The sequence below is a fragment of the Lissotriton helveticus genome, chromosome 3_1 (genome assembly GCF_964261635.1).
Source record: "Lissotriton helveticus chromosome 3_1, aLisHel1.1, whole genome shotgun sequence".
Taxonomy (NCBI): Eukaryota; Metazoa; Chordata; class Amphibia; order Caudata; family Salamandridae; genus Lissotriton; species Lissotriton helveticus.
In genome coordinates, this window is record NC_136061.1 from 1,150,872,635 (window position 1) to 1,150,893,663 (window position 21,029).

General features: G+C 48.2%; 1 protein-coding gene across 1 annotated transcript in view; it reads right to left on the minus strand.

Annotated features, from left to right (window-relative positions):
* KIF5C (kinesin family member 5C) overlaps positions 1–21,029 on the minus strand; it is a 612,753-nt gene that overhangs the window by 112,285 nt on the left and 479,439 nt on the right. Inside the window, exons 21-22 of the mRNA XM_078681761.1 lie at positions 4,308–4,368; positions 344–415 (exon numbers count right to left, since the gene is read on the minus strand). Of these exons, the coding sequence (XP_078537887.1) occupies positions 344–415; positions 4,308–4,368 (133 nt within the window). The remainder of the gene's footprint in view (positions 1–343; positions 416–4,307; positions 4,369–21,029) is intronic.

A 21,029-nucleotide genomic window follows, 5' to 3' on the forward strand; every position in this document is an offset into this window, starting at 1 on the left:
GTAAATGAGGAGAGAGCAAAGCATCAATAATCCACTCCCCCCCCCCCGCCTTTGATATGTTGACATGGAGGGGGAGGCGTCGTCCCAGAGCAGGGTTAGCTTTGAAGTCATACAGCTCCCGCTGGAGATGCTGAGAAGACACAGGTTCGAAAATAGACAGATCCCTTAATTATTTAGAACGTGGTTGCTTAGCATCTTCCCTTTAAAAATATATATATAATTTTCATGACGTTGCACTCATGCATTACAATGAGATACGGTACATGGGGAACGAGAATTTGCTGATCCTATAGAAAAAAAAGATTATTTCCACACGCTTTAATTAGAATTGTCTTCGACTTACCTTTTTGACGCGCGTGGTGAGGTCTTGAATAAAAAGCTTGCGCAGGTTGTGAAGGGTTTGAAGTTCTCTGGCCTGGAAACAGAGAGGATCATTTCAGAATAATTCAGACACGGCACTGTATTTCACAGAGATAGATCTTATTCCCAGCACTGTCCCGGCATGCATCGCGCCCTGTCGGGGTTACCGGGATGTTACAGTGAATTTTGTAGAGCAAGACTTTCAGCTCAGAGGAGGGAGGCGGAGACCTGACAGATGGTAGCTAAAGGCGAGGCTGCATCTGTTTCCATTGCTCGCAGTAACATTTTGAACCATCTTCGCAAAAAATCATGCTATTAGTGTGACATTCCTGAAAATGTTAAAGCGTGCTGTTACCGCTTCAGATGCTGAACTACGTCATACATGGCAACAACCCAGAACATCAATCACCATTAAGCACAGGCGGATAGCACATGGAAAGGCCAACGGTCCCAAAGCACCCCAGGATTTATCATGTGTGCCTTAGGCCCTCATTTGAAGTGGCCAGGATAATTCCGATCCTTGGGCAAACCCATATTTGAGCAGGGATCAGATTTATAGGTGATGCGAAATATAACAGACCCGGTTTGTAAAGGGTGTGATAACTTTTTCGTACCCTGGAAATAAAAATGTCGTCGGGTCAACCTTCCAGATTTTAAGAGGAAAAATGGCCAGCAATAAGCTGAAAAATTAAGATTGTGTTGGGCTAAAATGAAAATCCACGTTATTCCCCATTGTTTGGAAACATCTCATAATAGAATGTCATAAGTGTGATAAATATCGCACCAAACAACTCTAATGGTAATGCGGGGCCTTAGTCTTGGAACTGAATTCAATTACTTATGTCCTATTTCTTTCTCTAGACTTCTCTTTCATTTATCGTTTTTCTTAAACTCCCTATTTCTCGGTAAGTACATCATATTTCTCTCTGAGCTGTTATGATACCACGAAATTGCAATGCAGCAAATATTCACTTAATGTTAGGCTTTAATATCAATATGCTAGGCCATCGTTATTGGTCAAACCAGAAATCGTTTCAAAACCCATAATTCACGAGAATAATATCAAATGGGTCTCATCTTCCATAGTTCATAGGAGTTCGATCACTTCCATGAATCAGTGTTTTTCTCCAATAGAAGGGTTGCTCATCAGTCAATTAATCGTAATTTTTTAGGCATTGCAATGATTTTCAAAACCAAAAGGTCCGAGGTTATCAACCCCAATCAATCAGCAATATTGCCTTTGAAAATTTAAGGGCAATCATATGGCACACACAAGACTGTTTCCTAAACACAACAAAGCTAAGTTGGTAAACTCTTCACTCCGACAGACAATGTATGCACTTCCTTAAGAAAAGTTAACCCACTTAAAAGCTGACTTAAATGAATAAATATTCCTATTCTTTTACTGCAAAATATCCCACTATAGAATTCAGTTTACAGTATGCGCTTGCACTTTAAAAAACATATAATTTAATGCCATTCTAAGTCAAACTAATCAATTTCATATAGCAAGCTTTCGCAAACCTACTAGATCTGACTTTTAATACCCCGCCACAGCGCTATTGGCTTTATTATGCGGATTTGCTTTGGCGTATTTTATAGCCCAAAATGGGCAACATATTTTGAAGTTATGCATCAGTAATGTAGCGATGGTAAAGCGTGATAAAATATGCCACAAATATTCAACGCTGACAATGTGTGTGTGCACTGGATGCACAGGCGACCATCTTTGAATGTTTTTTGGTTCTACTTTAATAAAACTCATTCCAAGATGGCTTTGTGTGCATACACATAGAAGGGCAGCCTTCTAGACATGTTTATTTTTCCAGAGTAGAGCAAAATACATTCAAAGACGGCACCCATCAGTGCATCAGACAATGTTTTTGTCAAAAGAACAATAAAAAACATTTACAGGTGAGTAAGCACACACATTTGCAGCCTTCCCAGAAAGGTGTTTGAACATGCTTTTACATTAGCAAAGAATGCCAAACCCTATTTCAACATGGCAGCACTATCCAATCGAGATGCTGTGCGCTGCAAGAGGTGGGTATCAGTGTCTGTCAACCTAAGGCAACCATGCACTTTAAATTTATACTTCAAACATTCACAGGGAAATTGCTGGACCTGGCCATTTTTTGCAGGCTTATCCCCAAACTGTTTGCCTTCCTCCTATTTTTCTGACCTTCTTTTTGTTGCCTTAGGACTCTGGGCACTTTAAGACTGCTAATCAGTGCTAAAGTGCATGTGCCCTCTCCTTTAAACATGATATGATTGGTTAACATCTGTTTGGCATATTTAATTTACATGTAATTCCCTGGTACAGCAGTATTCCATATACCCAGGGCATGTAAATAAAATGCTACTGGTGCGCCTGCAGCACAGGTTGTGCCACCCACAGAAGTAGCCTTCAGACCGGTCTCAGGCCTGGTGCTGTTGTGCCTGTTTGCGCAGTTCACTTCCACCTTGACTTGGCATTTAACACTACTTGCCAAACCTTAAACTCCTCTTTTACTACATATGGGTCACCCCTAAGGTAGGCCTATTGGCAGGGAGCTGTGTAGGTAAAAGCTAGGACATGTGCCTTTATTGTGCGGCATGTCCTGGTAGTGACACACAGCCTTTTTTTTCTCACTACTGTGAGGCCTACTCTTTCCATAAGTTGATATTGGGAGTCCCCTTACATGTGTTTAAGTGGCAAATCCTGATCGGAAAGTAGTAGTGTTGCCATGTTTGGTATGTTTATAATGGTAGTGAAAAAGATTGCTTACTGGTGTGGGTGGATTTTTTATTACTATTTTAGAAATGCCATTTTTAGAAAGTAAGCATTTCTCTGTGCCGAAAAATCGATGTGCTTTGCAGCCTGACTACAATCCACATCTGGGCCTGGTTGACAGATACACTTTGTGCATACTTTCTAGACAACCACGACACAGGAAGAACTGGATGTGACAAGAGAAGCATCTGCCTCACTCTGCATATTGATAGTCTTCCTGGGCTGGGAGAGAGGGAGGCGGGGCACACCTACATTTGTATAGGCTGTGTCCTGCCCTTGCACAAAGGGCTCTTTTACCCCTACTGTATGTCCAGAGCCAGGGCTGGGATTGACAGGGAGTGTTGTGCACTTGTAAGATTCCTTTTGAAGTGCCTCCTCGATCAAAGAAATTTTAAGTAGAACTACAGGTACTCTGACCCCATGTTTTAGAGCACTTTTGGAACTGAGACTAACCCTCTATCAGAAGGACCACTGCGTTGCACAAAGGACTCAATTGGACTGCCCTTCTGTTGATGCCCTCCTGCCTGCAATCTGCTGGATGGCCTAAATGACTCACTGGATTGCTCTTATGCTTGTTGCCCTGCTGTCGGCTGCTCCCTGAATCTGTTCTGCAAGGACACTGTGGGCTACAAGGAAAGATCGTCCTTAAGACTGCAGGTCAGGTTGTGCTGGTCTGCCTGCCTAGTGCTGTCCCCCAACCCCTTACCAACAGAAATATTTTTACAGTTGCTCTTAACGGCAGGGGCATTTGAACCTCAAAAATAACTTTATTTACAACGCTAGGAACTTAAAAATATTCTTTGTGATAGAAGTGATGGCTTTTCAAGAGATGAGACAGCTATAACTATGCTGTACAGACACAGCTGAGAGAAAAGGACGCTAGCAACAGAAAATAAAACACTGAGTGAAAACAGGTACATACAACTGGAAATAGACAGACATTCTATAAGAACCTATATTCTCACCATGGTACTTCAGTGAATAAAACAACTTTAAACCTCTTCTCGGTGTTGGATAGGTCTCCAGAATTTTTGAGCACATTGATATTCTGACATATGTGGGCACACTTCCCAATTTCAAAAAGAGGCTTCGGGTCCAGGGCCTTGCCTTAGGTATCAACAACAAAGAACTACTGACTTCATCATTCTTACTTGAAATCTGTATTATTACGTACCACAGTTTCCTCCAGTCCTTTAAGATCTTCTCTGGCTTGCTCCCTTTTCTCATTAAGCACCCTACAATGAAAATATAGGGCATTCACTTACTTCAGAGCCATATTCACTGACAAAATATGTGTAGAATATTTTTTCACAAACTATTCATGTACGATAATTTTTTTAATGCAAATATCATCAAATATAAGAATGCGCACCTTTTTAAGGTGCGCCATGGCACCAGCAGGGACAATGCCCCTGTTACATAATAGGGACCAGAACTTGTGCTTGTGTTTATCATTTTTAAGTGGGGCTGCATTAAGAACATAGGTAACATGTTTAAGAAACATGCTCTTTAGAACGGGTTAGCTGGCTATGCTTAAACCATGCCTGACAAACAATTTTGAAATAAATACATATTGTGAAATATGGGGACCATTACATGGGAATCACCAACAAGCAGATATTCAAAAAGTAGCCAGCTAATGGAAGATTCTGCGCAACGCATGTGGAGTCTCCAAGAACCCTTCACTGCAGCGAGACCCAGTCAGTAGCGGCTCCTGGAGCGAGTGGTGCAGGGCGGTGGGGTGGGGGAGGGGCAGGTTGAGGGTAGTAAACTACTACACACAGCCGAACCGAGGTAAGTACATAAATAAATAAATAAAAGAAATTGCATTGCGCACTGCCTCGCCGGTTTGGCGTTGCAGCACGTGCAATGTAATTAATTTTATTTATTTACTTAAACCCACGAGCATGCACAAAATATACGTTTAAAAGCATTTTTTTTATTTATGTCAGCTGCCAACAAAGGTCATATTTCAGCTATTTGCACTCAATTTTTTATTACACTAATAACAAACAATGCAATATTTTTCACCATTAGTATAAAACAAAATTGACAGAAAAGACAGAAAAGAGTGGAGCGCAACCGACATCCATACGGGCTAGCTGCTCCTTTGTTCATGGCACTGATTTTGCCACCTCTGAAGCCAAGGGTCGCAAAGGAAAGGTCAGGGGTCACAAGAGGCAAGCGAAGGGTCTCAACAGCGACCCTTGGCGACCCTTATATGACGTCCATGCGATAATCAAAAGAGAAAATGTGGGGGGCGTGGCTTGGAGAGCCAGCATGGCGGACGTGCTCTAGACGAGCTCCTTCCGGCCCGCCGATTATCCGCCGATTATCCTGGTCCCCACAGCCATTTGGGGCTCGAAGTGTTGCTTGACCCTTGCTGTTTTCCGGCCCAGGGCTCCCTCCGGTGGTGTTTTTCAGTGCCCCGTATTTGTATCCTGGAGTCTGGTGACCCGGGTGTGGAGGGGCCTATCCGCGGATGGTGATGCTGGGGCCTGGAGTATTGCGGCTGCCCGGCCTGGTGAGAGGGCGGACCTGGCCTCGGGGCACCTTCCGGGGCGCAGACTATTTTGGCTGCGAGCGGAGAGGGGAAGCCTCGGCTCTGCCGCTGCTGACTGGCGATGATGGTGAGCAGAGCAGCTGCCCCATCGAGGAGCGGGCAGCCGGTGGAGTTTGGAGGCCCCACTGACGGCGGTGGCGACTGGGCCTGGAGAAGTGTGGCTGGCGGCCGAGGCGCAGCGGGCCCAGTGTGCGGAGGCCCCCGCTTCGCTTGCAGTGCGTGTTGGGACCCCCCGGCTCACTTGCTCCTGTCGGGAGTGGGCAGTGTGGGGGACAGGGCCAGCAGAGGCCCGGGAGCCGAGAGCTGCGGCACCTGTGCGCTTGGTGAGGCGGTGTTGCGGAGGGGCCTGCTCTGGACCTGCGGAATACTGTTTCCCGCATCACGGAGGCGGAGGGGAGAATCTCAGGAGTTAAGGACGACGTCGCTGCCCTGAAAAGGCAGGTGGCCAAGATGGAGGGGGTCCGGAAGGGGCTGGCCCTGCAGGTCGAGGATGCAGAAGGGCGCACACGGCGCAATAATCTGCACTTTGTTGGCTTTCCGGAGGGCTGCGAGAAGGGCGACATGGACTCTTCTTGACCCGCTGGTTGGAGAGCTGGCTTCCACCTGATGCTCTGTCCCGTTGCTTTGTAGTGGAGCGGGCTCACCAGGCTCTCATCCAGGAACCACCGGAGGGGTCCCGCCTGCAACCGGTCATTGCGAAGCTGCTGAACTACCATGACCGCGATGTCATCTTGAAGCAGGCTAGGCTTCGGGAACAGATCTTATTTGATAACACTTGCATTATGGTTTTCCCGGACTACACACGTCTAGTTCAGCAGCAGCGCCAGTCCTTCCAGGCAGCAAAGGCCCGTCTTCGTGAACTTAAGCTCCCCTATGCTCTCCTCTTCCCGGCCCGACTGAGAGTGTGTTCCAATCGCGCACACATTTCTTTGATACACCGGAGGAGGTGTTTCAGTGGACTAACAAAACCGTGCGGGTGCGGCCACATACATCGCCTGGACTGCATGCTGACTCCTCAGCTAGGGGAGCTCCATCTGGGAACGCTCGGGGATCCTGCCGAGAAGGGAACTGGCATTCCAGATCGCGGCAGCGCTCCGCCCCTGGTGGGGCAGTTGGTTCGAGACCCCCGGCATCCGAACATTGAGGAGTGACATTGGGCTTGGCTTGCTATATATGCTCTGTGCTGCTCTGCTTAGGCCCCTTCTGCTGACATGGTTTGTCTCTGATTTTGAGTTGCTGGCTGTGGGGAAAGGTTTCTGATGTGGGCCGCTTTCTTTCCCCCACTTTCTTAGGGTTTGGTGGTGGGAGGGGGTAGGTCTAGGAGGTATGGTTTGTTGGGAGGGAATCCATTGGCGTGGGGGACCTCGGGACCCGCGTTGGGGCTGGGGTACCCACCTATCCGCGACAGATACTTCAACAGTTTTGAGGTATGGGGGTGGGGGGCGGGGGTTGGGAGTTTCTGGTTGGGGGGGTGTCTGGTTGGGGATGGGGGGGTTGCACAGCTTGGGGGGGGCCCGGAATTTAAATTTTTGTTCTGTTCTGTCCTGTTCTGTCCTGCCCTGTTCTGTTCTGTTCACAGATGATGCCTTGTGTTGATACGCCCGGGGGGGCCCCGGGCACCCTGCGTGTCCTTAGCTGGAACGTTCGGGGTGTTTTGTATAAAATCAAGCGTGGGGCTGTGTTGCGGCAGGCGAAGCGTCTAGGGGCTGACATCCTTCTGCTCCAGGAAACACACCTGTTGGGCACTAAGGTATTGTGCCTGCAGAGATTTGGCTACCAACAGGTTTACCATGCTGGGTTTGCGCGGGGGTCCAGGGGCGTTGCTATCCTGGTTCATCGAAGGGTCCCTTACACCCACACAAAGCTCTGGCAGGACACGCAGGGGAGATATGTAGTGGTACAGGGGGTGGTGGGAGGGACTCCCATAGTCTTGGTTTGTGTATATGCCCCCTTGACAGAGCCTATGCAACGTTTTGCTGGACTTATCTCCCCACTGACCGATTCTACTACGTGTGGCAAGCCACATCTGACAAGCCTCTCGTTTGCGCTTCCACGCCTCCACACACCAGGCGATATCCACTCCCCTCAGTGTAGGTTTCAGGGCTTCCCATAGCGTAGTGCCCCCCTCAACAGAGCCCACGTTAGATGTAAAGTAGGCGGACAGCGCATAGGCATTGGTGGGTGCGAGGCTGAGGTGGGGGCCTTGGAGTGCAGTAGTAGACAGACGGGTGAGGCTTGTGATGTGAGTCAACTCCTGCTGGCGCAACAGTCTTATGCTGCGTTACTTATGGACGAGGCTCGTCAGGTGTGGCTTGCCACACGTAGTAGAATCTGTCAGTGGGGAGATAAGTCCAGCAAAACGTTGCATAGGCTCTGTCAAGGGGTCTTTTATGCGCAGCAGTTACCAGGGCTACTGGATGATGCAGGGGAACCATTGACGGACCCCAGTAGTCTGGCCGACAGCTTCGCGCGGTATTATGCAGCACTCTATGCCCCGCGGGAGTGTCTCCTGCCTGCTCAGATTGATAAGTACCTGGCAGATCTGCCTCCCAAGGCAGTGACGGATGACGTGCGCGACAAGTTAGATCTTCCCCTGTCAGCTGAGGAACTGGACACTGCACTGGGAGAGCTGAACTCAGGGAAGGCCCCTGGCCCAAATGGTTTCCCCAGTGAATTTTTTAAGAAATATAATACCCAACTGGCTCCTCACTATCGGGCGGCTTTGGAGGAGGCTAGGGATCAGGGTAGGCTTCCCCCAGACTGGAGGCACGCGGAGGTGGTGGTATTCCATAAGCCGGGATGGCCCCCAGAGCAGCAGTCCTCCTATCACCCCATCTCGCTTCACAATGTGGAGGCCAAAGTGCTGGCCAAGGCTCATGGCCAATAGTCTCCTTCCATATATATTGGACCTGGTGCATCCCGATCAGGCTAACTTTATGCCGCAAAGGGCGACCAGACACAAAATTAGACGGGCCCACGTGGCTATGGAGGCGATTAGGGTCACGGGGCAGCAGGCGGGGCTTCTCCTGGCTGATATTGACAGAGCGTTTGATTCCCTTAGTTGGATATACCGGTTTTCATTGCTCCCGCGGCTTAACTTGGGCCCTCGCTTCCTCTCTTATGTACGTCTCTTGTATACCGACCTGACAGCTTCGGTTCGGGTGGCAGGAGCGGCGTCCTCTACATTCCACATTCGACACGGCACCCGACAGGGGTGTCCGTTGTCACCCTACCTGTTTGTAGCAGTTGGAGGGCTCCAATATTTGGGGGTCTTCCTGTCGGATGCCCCGGCTGTGTCTTGGGAACGGAACTTGGTGCCAGTATGGGATCGGGTACGAGCAGACATTAAGACCTGGGCGCTTATGCCACTTACCATTTATGGAAGATCGGCCATCTTTAAGATGGTGGCGCTCCCGTGCCTGCTTTATCAACTCCAAAACCACCCCTTTCCGATTCCTCCGAGCTGGTTTTGTCAGGTCAATTCTCACTTGGGACAGTTCTTATTGGAGGGGGTGAGGTTCGGGTGGCGCTGCGCACGTGTTTCCTCTCCACTTACTGTGGAGGACTGGCCACGTCGGATGTTCTCTCCTACTATCAGGCCTCTCATTTATTGGTGTTGAATGAATGGTGGTACAGTGACCGTGTGGATCTGGCTTATGCCATGGAGTGCTTCTTGATGGGCTCCAATACGCTTCATACTATCCTTTACTCTGCGCCCCTGCGTAGTGCACTGCCCACAGTTACTCGGGCGGTATTTCTCATCTGGAAGCAGTCCCTGCGCCGCGTGGGGTGGTGGAATGTCCTGACAGCGGAGACGCCCTTATGGCACAATGGCCGCTTCCCAGCTCTGGTCTCCCTACAAGGTTTTGCGGGGTGGGACAGGGTGGGTATTTCGACCTTAGGGGATGTGATGCATGACACCACACTGAAATATTTCCAAGAACTCCGAGATGAATTTGATATGCCCAACTCCCAATTTTTTCGCTACCCTTAGTTTCGCCAGGCCCTATCCCCTAGTTTGGTGGGTCTGGAGACGTTGCCAGACTTCAATCCCCTGGAGGCGAAAGTATTTATGGGGGACCTGATAACAACAAAAAAATTCGCGCATATACCAAACACTGGTCATTCATAGTTCTCCTACACTTCAGAAACTCAGGGAACACTGGGAGGGAGACGTGGGGGAGTTGGAGGAGGAGGACTGAAGGGAGGCACTGGCTTCACCTAGGGGCGCTGCTATTTCGATGCGCCTCCGGTTGGTCCAGTTCAAATACCTGCATAGGGTCTATTATACAAGAGTTCGTCTGTTTCGGGCGGGCCTGATTGCCTCGCCGGTTTGTCTTCGCTGCCAGAGTGAGGAGGGGACATTCCTTCATACTGTATGGAGTTGCGGGATTGTAGCGCGTTTCTGGAGAGGGGTTTTGGTCTGTTTAGCGGAGGTATTGGGGTGGGAGTTCCCGAACATGCCACAGTTTGCCTTATTGCATGTCATGGATGGGGTGGGGGGCAACATATACAAGAACACTTGATGCTACTAGGCCTTACCACTGCTAAGAGAGACATAGCCAAAGGGTGGAAAGATCCCCGGGCCCCTAAGATGACGGTCTGGAAGAGGGGCCTAGATTTTTATATGGGCCTGGAGCGCCCGATCTTTATAGCTAGGGGTTGCTCTCGGAAACATTTTAAAATTTGGAAACGCTGGGCAGATTACAGGGGGGTGTGGTTGGAGCCTCCAGCGGAGCAGGATGATCTCCCTCAGGATGGGTGAGGGGGGCTGTGTAAGAGAGTCTGGAGTATGGTGGGGACGGGACGCATGGACTACATGTGTACGATTATATGTATGGTGTAATACATGTTCGGTGTGGTTTTCTTTTCCTAGCTATTTTTCCCTGGTCCTATTGAAAGCTGTGCGACTGCGGGGGTCAGGGGGAGAGGTGGCGGGGGGGAGGGGGGAGTTGGGGAGTTGGGGGGGTTGGGAGGGGGGAGTGGGTGGGGGTAAAGTTGGGTGGGTTGGGGGTGATTCATGTTTTCTTTATAGTGGTTTGTCTATACAGAGGAAAAGCCAAATGCTAATGATGTTGTGATGTTTATTGTGACAGGGGCCTTGTGCTGCATCTGCAACTATGACAATAAAAATTTTGTTTTCAACAAAAAAAAGAGAAAATCTGTTCGCACATAAACATTTATGACCAAATGTACCTTTTTTACACTTGCCAAGAACTTACGATGGGACTCGTAGAGGGAGTGAATCCGTTTATGGGTGAGGAGAGCCTCGTCACGAGTGCCAAGATCTTCCCAGCCACTACTCACACACAATGGGTGCGTAAGGGAGCGTTCCGAGGCATGGTTTGCCATGGATGTTTGGAAACGCACACAAACTAGGATGTTTTTGAGCATTTCCAGGCTTCAGTGCATCCTCTTTCCACCGTGGAAAGGGTAAACAATGTACTGCAGCCCATGGCTGGTGTAAACCACCTTCCAGCTTGCGGAGGGGAACGGATCACAGGAAGGTTGACAGTGCATGGTAAGAACTTTCTCCAAAGGGAAACATATTTTCCATGCAAAGAAAATAAAATAATGATGATAGTGCATCTGCACCAGGGGTCCTATTCCTTCTATGCGGATGTCCCTGTTATGAAGAAAGCTTCCCAGCGTAAGTAGGATCCTGCTGAGAATGCCTTGGCCTTCCCTCCCTTAAGTATGCCTGGAAACCTGCACCCGGTGCAGCTTTCCAGGTATACGTCTGGGAATGTTTGTGAACTCCAGAATGTCAGAAAATGACATTCATTCAGAGGCGGATCTAATCTTTTGACTTTCTTTTCACTGGATGTAGTTCTGGTCGTTTTAACTGGATTTTCGCTATGCTCAACCCAGTGGAAAGTAAGACCACATCTGTTTACCTCTACACGAGAAGTAGTGGTTAAAGATAGATTTGATGGTTTTGAAAGCACTACGAGTCTGTGTATCAACAACCTTTGCGCTTAAAAATTGTCCACTCATGAAAGTTCAGTCCTTTTTAGGTTTTGCTGGCAATGCGTACGAAGTACGCATGCGCTAGCAAAATCTAATGATATCTCTATGTGGGGTCGGGTATCTGCCCCCTCTTCCCATTGGCTAGCTCCATAAATGGAGGCTAGCCATTGGTAGAGGGCTCTGTCTGTCAATCCCAGACCAGATTCGGGGGCGTTCCCGAGAATTTTTCCCTTTTGGTGACGTCAGGGAACGCCCCCGAATCTGGTCCGGCATTGAGCCGGCACCCGCCTTCCTGCTCGTTTACATTGTTTACGTCGCAGCCTCGTCCTGAATAATAAGGATTACATTTTACGGCGTTCCATATAGCGAGGATACTTTTTTCATCCTTGTGTACAATTTAAAATTGAAGCAACGAACCGAGCATACAATTTTTAAACAAGAAAACAAATCATCGTTTAGCTGAATAACGTGCGTTTTTTCTTTTTGAAATATTATTTTTTTTTTTAACGTTAAAAGAGAACTGTGATAGCGATACAAAATTGTTGACAGTCTAGGGAAGAACGTATTTTCCTCTTACTGATAATGTCAACAATTATTTTACCGCGCGCCCTTCCAAGATGCCCGTTCTATTTTGTTACCGTCTTCAAGGGTTCGCGCCGTGTGTCCTCTTTTTGTTTCTTTGGTGTGAAATTCACCAATGACCAGGCGGGAAACCGGAGAGGGGCGTTACTGAGCTTCGAGAGAATTCGCCGAGGAATTCAATAGGGCTGAGCAACAACACAGGTGAGAAAACGCAGGAGGAGGGTCATTTGAAAAGGCGGCGGCCGATGTGGTGGGCGAGCTTGAGAGGTAAGAGACAGCGCTAGAAGGGCTGTCAAATGGCGTAGGAGGGGCAGGAAGGAAGGCGTAGGTATAGTGGATCTTGCTTCATGGAGGGAAGGGATACAAGGCAGAGAAGAAGAAAACGGGGTGATGCAGAAACAGGGATGTAAGCAAAGGGTGTGGTAGTGAAGGAAAGTGAGGGGAATTTAGGGGAGGACGTATTAATGTGGGGGTAGGGAAGTGGAAGGAAGTGAAGTGAAACAAGCGTGTAACAACAGGGTAACCATTTGACAGGCAAATACTTGGCCAAAGGTGTTCACCTTATTTTTCTAATTTGCATTTCGTGAACCCTAAATATCTGGACATCATTTGTAGTTATTACTGTATTAGGCAGAACCCCATGGAGTTCAATGTGCTATGTTTGTGTTAAGCACCTGATTTGTGTGTTTGAGGAGTAAAGGTGGTAAACTAACTTTCGTAAATATTTTGTACTAAGGTTTTGTTCGCTGCCAACATATAGCTTTCGATGCATTTAAATCCAGATGAAAAATTAAGCGACCCGGTGAGTGCCTTGTTTGGCAATATATTGAGATGCTTGTTTTACACGCTCCCCTGCAGACGCAGTTTCAGATCTTAGGCGCTTCTCCTCTCTCATCTGCGGTTCTCCCCTGCCAGGGACTGGCCCGTGATGGCTCCCTTCGTGTCGTGTTCTGTGCTGTGAATCCGATCAATCACTCATGGCGGGCACCAAGGCCAGTGAAGCACGCTTTCTCACTGCGCACAATCCCTGGATTCACCCCAGATTATTATCCCATTTACATGCAGAACGGGGTCCTTGAAACCCAAACAGATTATGGCGGCTGCTTTTGTGAGGAACAGCTGACTGCAGCATTGTACTCGCTGCGGTATCCCACTGTACATAACACGGCACCTTTCCTCTCACATACCCTGCTGTGCGTGTGTTGCTTTGTGTACAATTCTTGCTGTTTTGTGTCGTATTGTGCGAACGGGGCGCCATTGCCGTCTGACGGATGCACAGAATGATGGTAAACTACATCTTAAAATCGTACACATACAGAAACAGACCAGGTCGTGTCTTCCCCAGATGAAGGGGTGGCGCTTGCTTCATGTTTTTTGTCTATCAATGCTGTTTTATCCAAGAGCTGATGGCAGAGGGAACGTGCCAGCGCTGTTGTGGGGTTGTAGCAGGCATTGCCAGTCTGGTGAGTAGCTCCAGTGCCCAGATGTTGGCTTTCTGTTGCTTTTGTTCGCTCGGCATCACCAGACATTTGTCAGTGGCTTCATCTTGAGTGTGCCTTTAGAGTTGGTGTGAAGCCAGCTCCTGGCGTCATCTGCTTGGAATGAGTCCTGCCCCCTCACCTCTAGAAAAGGCGCCAAGCATTTTGAACTCCTGACTCTACCCCAAACCCCCTCCCAATCCCGTGCTATCTCGCTTTTTTTCTCATTCTCCCTCCCACTCTTTGTCCCCCGCATTCTCTCTCCTCTATCCTCGTCTCTCTCTGTTTATTATTCTCATTCCCTCTCTTTTTCTCTCTCCCCTTTCGCTCTCCGTCCTTCTCCCCTTCCTCTCTTTTTATTCTCGGCTCCCCTCTCTCTCCATTTCTCTCCATTTCTCACTATTTCTCTCTTTTCCTAGGTACTGCGAAGGTGAGCTGCTGAGTCTCAGCCGCGTCTTAAGGTCGAATTCTGCTGACTCGGTACACCTGTACACAGGCATCTTCCCACCAGGCTTTGTGAAAGGCAAAGCTGGTCCATGTGCTGTGTGCAGGGGTAGTGGAAGCAATTACTGCAAACATGGCCTCATGTGTACCTTCCGTGACCCTGGCATTCCTGCGGCTACTTAAAGCCTCCCTGGGGGTGGGAGATGGGGGGTACTTTCCAGGGGTTACATAGGTGAACACAGCATTCGCCTTTTAAGAAATGCAGCGCTGCCCTGTTGTGAATAGGGGGACAGATGGTCAAAGAGAGGTGCTTTACTTTAGCACCCAGTGGTTTAGGCGCACAGTGCTGAGCATGGGCAGAAGCTGCAGCGTGAATGGCTGAATGTAGTCAGTAGGGTTGTCATTAGTGCAATTTACCAGTGCTGGGGGGAAGGGGGCAGCACTGCCCCAGGAGACAGAGCGGTCGCGTAGCTAAAGTAGAAAGACTCAGACAGAGAACAGTCGGCATCCGAGGGCATGCCCATCCAGGGCAGAGACTGTGAAAGTAGCTCTGAGAGGTGGGCTCCAATGCTTTAGGCGCTAAATGACCTTGGGAAGCAGCAGCCCAGCCTGTGAATTCCCACCCAAGACTTGCGTTGTCTTAAGTGCTCGCGGCAGAGCTATGTGTAACCAGCCGGACACAGCCTCCGATCCGTTCAACATTCAGTGCACCAAGTCCTAAAATGGTGGCGTTTGGTTTCAGTCTCAGCCCCACCGGGGTGAACAGCGCTGCTGTCCCCTCCACTACCCCTGTGACCTCCATCCCTCGTGCATTTCACACGGTGCCGGGTAAGGCTACTTACCCCACTTACTGTTTGCACCTTTCGACCCAGGACCAGATGCGCTGAGACCTCCCCCACCACCTAGTCACTGAATGCTTTACTGTGTCTTAATGCCACTGCAGGTTTGCACCCATAATGAGGCCTAATTTGTTTGTGTGTGTTTTTTAAATACAAATCGAATGCTTTGTCATATCAATTTGTTTTGACTAATTTTTATCCCTACAGTCCATTATGGTTCCTTCTCATTCCTCAAAAATATGAGCTCAAATCATTTTCAGCCATTATTAGATTCATATTTTACATATAGTCCTTCTACTGAATCTGCATACGAACTCCCGTAGATCCAAGTGTATCAACATGTCGTGCTGCTATCGGACTCAACCCAAACAATAAATCATGTACATCAGTGTGCGTTAGGTCGGCTTCATAGCACCCACTGCGGCTCCTCCCAGAATTCTTTTCTATTGAAGAGTGTGTTCAGAAGAATACATTGGTTTATGTGCGTATCATGCATTCGCCGGAGCTTCTGCTGCATTACCTATGAAGGACTCCCAGCTCTGACACCTCCTCAAAAGGGCCCCCTCCCATAGCCCCAAAACCCGCCCTGGCCCATGGTTTATGGCATCTAGTAGGTTCGTGCCCTGGAGTCCTCTAAACCCAGCCTTGAATCAGCGACTCCCACTCCTCCTCTATTGTTTTCCCGTCCTCTTTCCTGCCTGCATCCCCTCCCTTCTCTTTCTCAGTACAGACCTGCTGCGTTTCAGCCCCCCCTCTTGATATTCTCTGTCAGGCACCCCTTTGTTCTTCATTTTAGAAAGTTCTGAGAAGTTAGAATGAATTAACATTTTACAAGACAAGGAGTGATGTCACACAACCTTTAACCTCAATGGCGAGGAATTGACATCATTTAAATGATAACATTTAAATGTCGAATTATTAGAATAACAAGGTAGTCAAGGCTGGCAGTTTGGGGAGCAGCATCCCGATGCATCAAAGCAGCTCTACCCGTTTAATGGAGGACTTCAGAGGGGCTCCCTTAGAGGTGCTGTTGCCCCCAGTAACTTCGGGGGTTCACCCTGCACACAGCAGAGCTCGTGCTCGAGTACTTATCAGCAAGAATGACATCTAGCCTTCTGCCACCAGTTCTACCTTCTATTAGCTGCTTTTCTGTGCTTGGCAGTGGTGTATGGATGGGGGTTCCTGTAACTTGATGAAAGCCTCAATAGCTTTGTGTGTTTAGAACTCTTGCTGAGTCCTTCTGCCCTGTCTGCCTCGTGATTTGTGCCATTCTGGCCTCCGTTACAATCATCCCCCCCCCCTCGTTTTTGTGTCCTTCTTCCCTCTGCCTGTTTTTTTTGGGCCAATCTGCCCTCAGTTATAATTGTTTCCCCTCGTTTTTGTGTCCTTCTGCCCTCTGTCTGCCTCGTGTTTTGTGCCGTTCCTCCACCTGAACTGAGCCCTTTAAAATAAGGCCATGCTCCAAAAAGTACCGCAGCCCCCTGCCCTGAACAATACAAAACTGCCCCCTACCTCCGTGAAGTACTCTGACTCTGCTCCCTACCCTCCCTTGGCGCCTAAAACTGTCCCCTGCCATGCACCCTACAAAGCCTCGACTTAGTAAACTGTCCCTTCTCTGTGTGCTTCGAGGCCGTAAAATGTAAGCCTAGGCACAAATGTCTCACTGGGAAAGGCCCGGCCTATTTGGCCAACAAATTCATCCCGTATGTTCCCACACGATCTCTCAGGTCTAGCGAACAGGCTCTGTTATGCGTACCTATGGCTAGGAAGGCAAGACAGGGGTCTAGAGCTTTATCTGTGGCAGGTCCAACATTGTGGAATGGCCTTCCCTTATCTATCAGACAGTGCAGGGAACGCCTTCCTTTTAGGAAAAAATTGAAAACCTTTCTCTTTCAGAAATAAAATTCCACTCCGAGGTTAGGACAATACACAGCTAGTGTCTCTTTTGTTCGCTGAAGGTGCTAAAAGGCGCGGAGATACTCCTTCGGGAGTCGATTCCTAGCGCGGTACAAATTTGTAAATAAATAAATAAATGGTTGCATTTGTGGGGTAAAGTTTTATTCAATGTGATTTTATGTAGCGCAAACTTTACCCGAAGGTGTCAGAGCGGTTTACATAAGAACCAGTTGCCAAACCTAAGGACTTTGATTTACATGCGTTAAGTAAAAGATACAAACAGGAAAACAATTGAAATGTACTAGATGTAGTCACACAAAGAAGAGACTGTTGATTCTCGTTTTATTTCTATATACATATGGAAGGGATATGAATAGATGTACTGCAAGAGTCACATAGGAATGTTAGAGTAGAAAGGTCTACTGCATATACTAGTGAATACAGTCATCTCTATATACAGAAAAAATGAGTTATATTTAGAGGGGTCGGAGTGGGACACAGTGAGTGGATGGATGTATGCATGATGTATGGGTGGATGCATGGATGGGTTGTTGGTTGGATGGGTTGGTGGATTGCATAAATTGAGGGATTGGCTGTATATATGCATCTATCCATCCACCCATCCACCAGTCCATGCATCTATCCATACACTCATCCATGCATGCACCCATACATGCATCCACCAACTCATCCATGCAAGCATTACAACAAGAGCCCGCAGCTCTCCTTCGTCTCTCCTCGCCCCCCCTTCCCTGAGCCCGCAGCTCTCCTTCGTCTCTCCTCGCCCCCCTTCCCTGTGCCCTGCCCTGCTATTGTAAATGACAATGCCATTTATTTATGTTAAAAAAAACATAAATAAAAAAAATGTCAAGAGCAATGCCAATAGCTCTAACTTTAACAAAGGCAAAACCATTGCATTGTAAATGCTGGTTATATCTTGCAGGGGTCTTTGACAAGGTCTGGCCAATAGTCACATCTTATACGATTCAGGAGGTTAAGATTGCTCTGCCACAAGGGGCTGCTTTTTATTCTGCTGCCAGACCATTTTGTGACAACACAACACATCATGCTCTCCGGAACAAGCAAAAGTATACCCAAGCTCAAAAGACTTAAAAGTACATTTACATGTATGTTTATACTTGATCTTCTGGTAAAGAAATGTTTGATGCACTGCTACCAAGTACCTAAGCCTAGCAATGCGGTTACTGAGTTAAAAGCGAGGATTTGGTGAGGATACAGATTTAAAAGTCTTAGCACATCCGCTTTCTTAAAGCTAAAACAGACACCATAAAGGTCAGGAAACTGATATTGCTTACCTTCAGCCAATATGCCCCCAGAATGGCTAAAGTGCAATGCTCTAAAACTTATCACCAAACACTCCACATGCATTGACAGCCATCGGCGCCCACAGAAATGTTTTCGGAGGGAGGGGCGTAAGAGATCAAGGACAAGTTTGGTAGCGGCATTTTGGATAATTTGAAGTCTGTGAAGAAGATGGGTTGGAATGCTAGCATACACTATATTGGCGTAGACCAATCTGCTTGTGATTAGGGCATGGGTGATGGTACAACTGGTATCCAATTAGAAGTATTTGAATATTTTATGCAACATACAAAGGATGTGGAAGCATGAGGAGGTCTTGGCATTGATCTGGGAGTTCAAGGTGAGGTGGGTGTACAGGATTGGCACAGGTGGTGATCCAGTTGTTGAAGCGGTTTGTGTTGTTGATGAGGTAGTTGGTGGGGTCTAAGTAGTTTAGTTGGAGGGCATTGAGCAATTCCATTTTTATAACTTTCTTCTAGTAGCAGCTTTGGGTGTTGCTAGACTCACTAGGGGTGGTTGATGGCCCTGTTATGTGGAAGTGGACGATGGAGTGGTCCGTTCATGCAAGTGGAGTGATATGGCGCTCCTTAATCTTGTCGCTAGAGAAGAAGATGGAGTCCAAGTGTGGCCGGTGATGTGGGTGGGGCCTTGAACAAGCTTGGTGAGGCCAATCTTCTGTAGACTTTCTAGCAAATCCTTGGGGTGATCGAGATAAAAGTTGAGATTGCCTATCAATATGAAGTCTTTGGTGCCCAAGGTGAGGGGTGCGGTGAGGTTGGTGAGGAGGTTGCTGAGGTGGGTGCGAGGTCCTGGGAGCCGGTAGGCGAGGGTGCCTTTGATAGTGGTTTCACTGTCTGTCTGAAGCTTGCAGAGCATGTGTTCCTAAAAAGTGGCATTTTGGTGAGAGTAAGAAGTACCCTTGATGAGGTCTCTGTGGATGATGGCAAGTCCTCCTCCTGGTTTATGGGGTTGGTCCTGGTGGAGGATTTTGTAGCCAGTAGGATGGCTGGGGCAATGTCCGGCACCAATATGGGCTTGAGCCCGGTTTCGAAGAGGAGTTTGGGTGCATTGGAGTTGATGAGGTCCCAAATCTCGCTGGCGTACTTGCCGAGTGATCGTGTTTTGAGGAGTATTGTTGTGCAGGGTGGGTGTGTGGTGCTGTGTGAGTGTGGGTCTTGAGTTCTGACTTGGTGAGAGGTGTGGCGTATCTGTGGGTGGTGGGGAAGTGTGTGGAGGACTGTGAAGTGGCAATGCAAGCAGGCAGAGGGTCCCACTGTGGAGTGAGGTGGTGAGGTGCAGCTCTGCAGCAGCATTTGTGATGGCGTCCAGCATTGAGCAGGTGGAGTTTGTAGGCAGAAAAGCTGCAAGAGGCATTTGGACCAGGGTTCTTGGAGCTGGGCGTGGTCCAGGCACAGACAGGCTTGCGTTTAGCTCGCTGGAGGCGAACCTGCTGTGCATCCGTGCTGTGGCCTCCATTAAGTAGAACCTTAGAGAGTGGGAAAAGCATGCGGTGAGCTCAGCAAGAGCGGGAAAGTCTGGTGAGGAGAGCAGGAAAGTCCAGCGGGAGCTGCAAGGTGGAAAACGCGATCTGTGGACAAGTAAGTGGGCTAACGGAAGAGACCAATATGCAAAATAGAGCAGTAAAAGGAGAAAAAAATGCAAAAAGGAGCAGTTAAACAGAGACAGGGGGCTGATAGAACAGAGGGCACAAACAAAGAAATAGTAGTTACCAACTTGGGGCAGAACGAGCAGTAAACAGGAAAAAACGACAGGAGAGCGACACCAACACATGTATGATGGGTAAACGAGGTCAAGGTCAAACTGAAACAGAAGAGATATTTCTGGGCATCTATTGAAGTATATTTAGGAAACAGGCAGATTTTAACACCTCTTCTGAAATTCAGATGTTCCTCTAGAGGTCTTATTTTGACTAGCAATGAGTTGCAGAGTTTTACGGCTTAGACTAAGAATGTGAAGGCTCCAATGGATTTATTTTGTAAGGTGGAATGAGTCTATAAGCACCCCAAGGTCCCTTACTTTATTTGACGTTACAGGCTCTGCGTCAAGCTCCTTGGGCAATATGATCTTAGATTGATGTTTGTGTCCCTTTCCACACACCATGATCTCAGTTTTTACCTTGTTGAGTTTTAGGTGTTTTTTCAGTATGCATGCATTTATTGCACGGAGTCACTCATTAAGACTTGGCATGTATAGATCTTCTGGATTGTCCGTTTTCAGATTTGTATGCCAACTACATAGAAGTAATAGATCCATTTAAAGGAGTTGATCAGATCCAGTAAATATTTTAAAGTAGAAGTTGAAAAGAAAAGGGTACATGATTGATCCCTGTGGAATGTCGCAATGCAGTGTCAATGGTGAATATGAGACGTGGTAAGAATAATAGGCTCGGGCGGAGCTTGCCTGGCCTCAAGATGGCCGCAATGTAATATTGCTCCAAGCGACATCGCTGCAATCCTTTAAATATCTATGTAATTCGCGGTTACAGAAGATGACAAACATACGAAGCGGACGATACTAAGCATAGGCTGTGTAGCGATACTGAAAGATCCTGGTCCGGTGCATGTACAGCGCCAATAGACTCTGCCTTGGTGGTTGCCGGTGGGGTGCCCCACCACACGGTGCTGATACCCGCAGTGCGGCCCCACTGCTGCACGCGAACAAAGGATGCGGGGAGTGGAGAGGGGTCTGTGACCTGGACACTCCTGGGCCTTGGTGGCACGCTGCATGAGCGGATCCCTATGGGCGTGCCGGGGCCTCCTGCGGGCCACGATCCCCGTGGA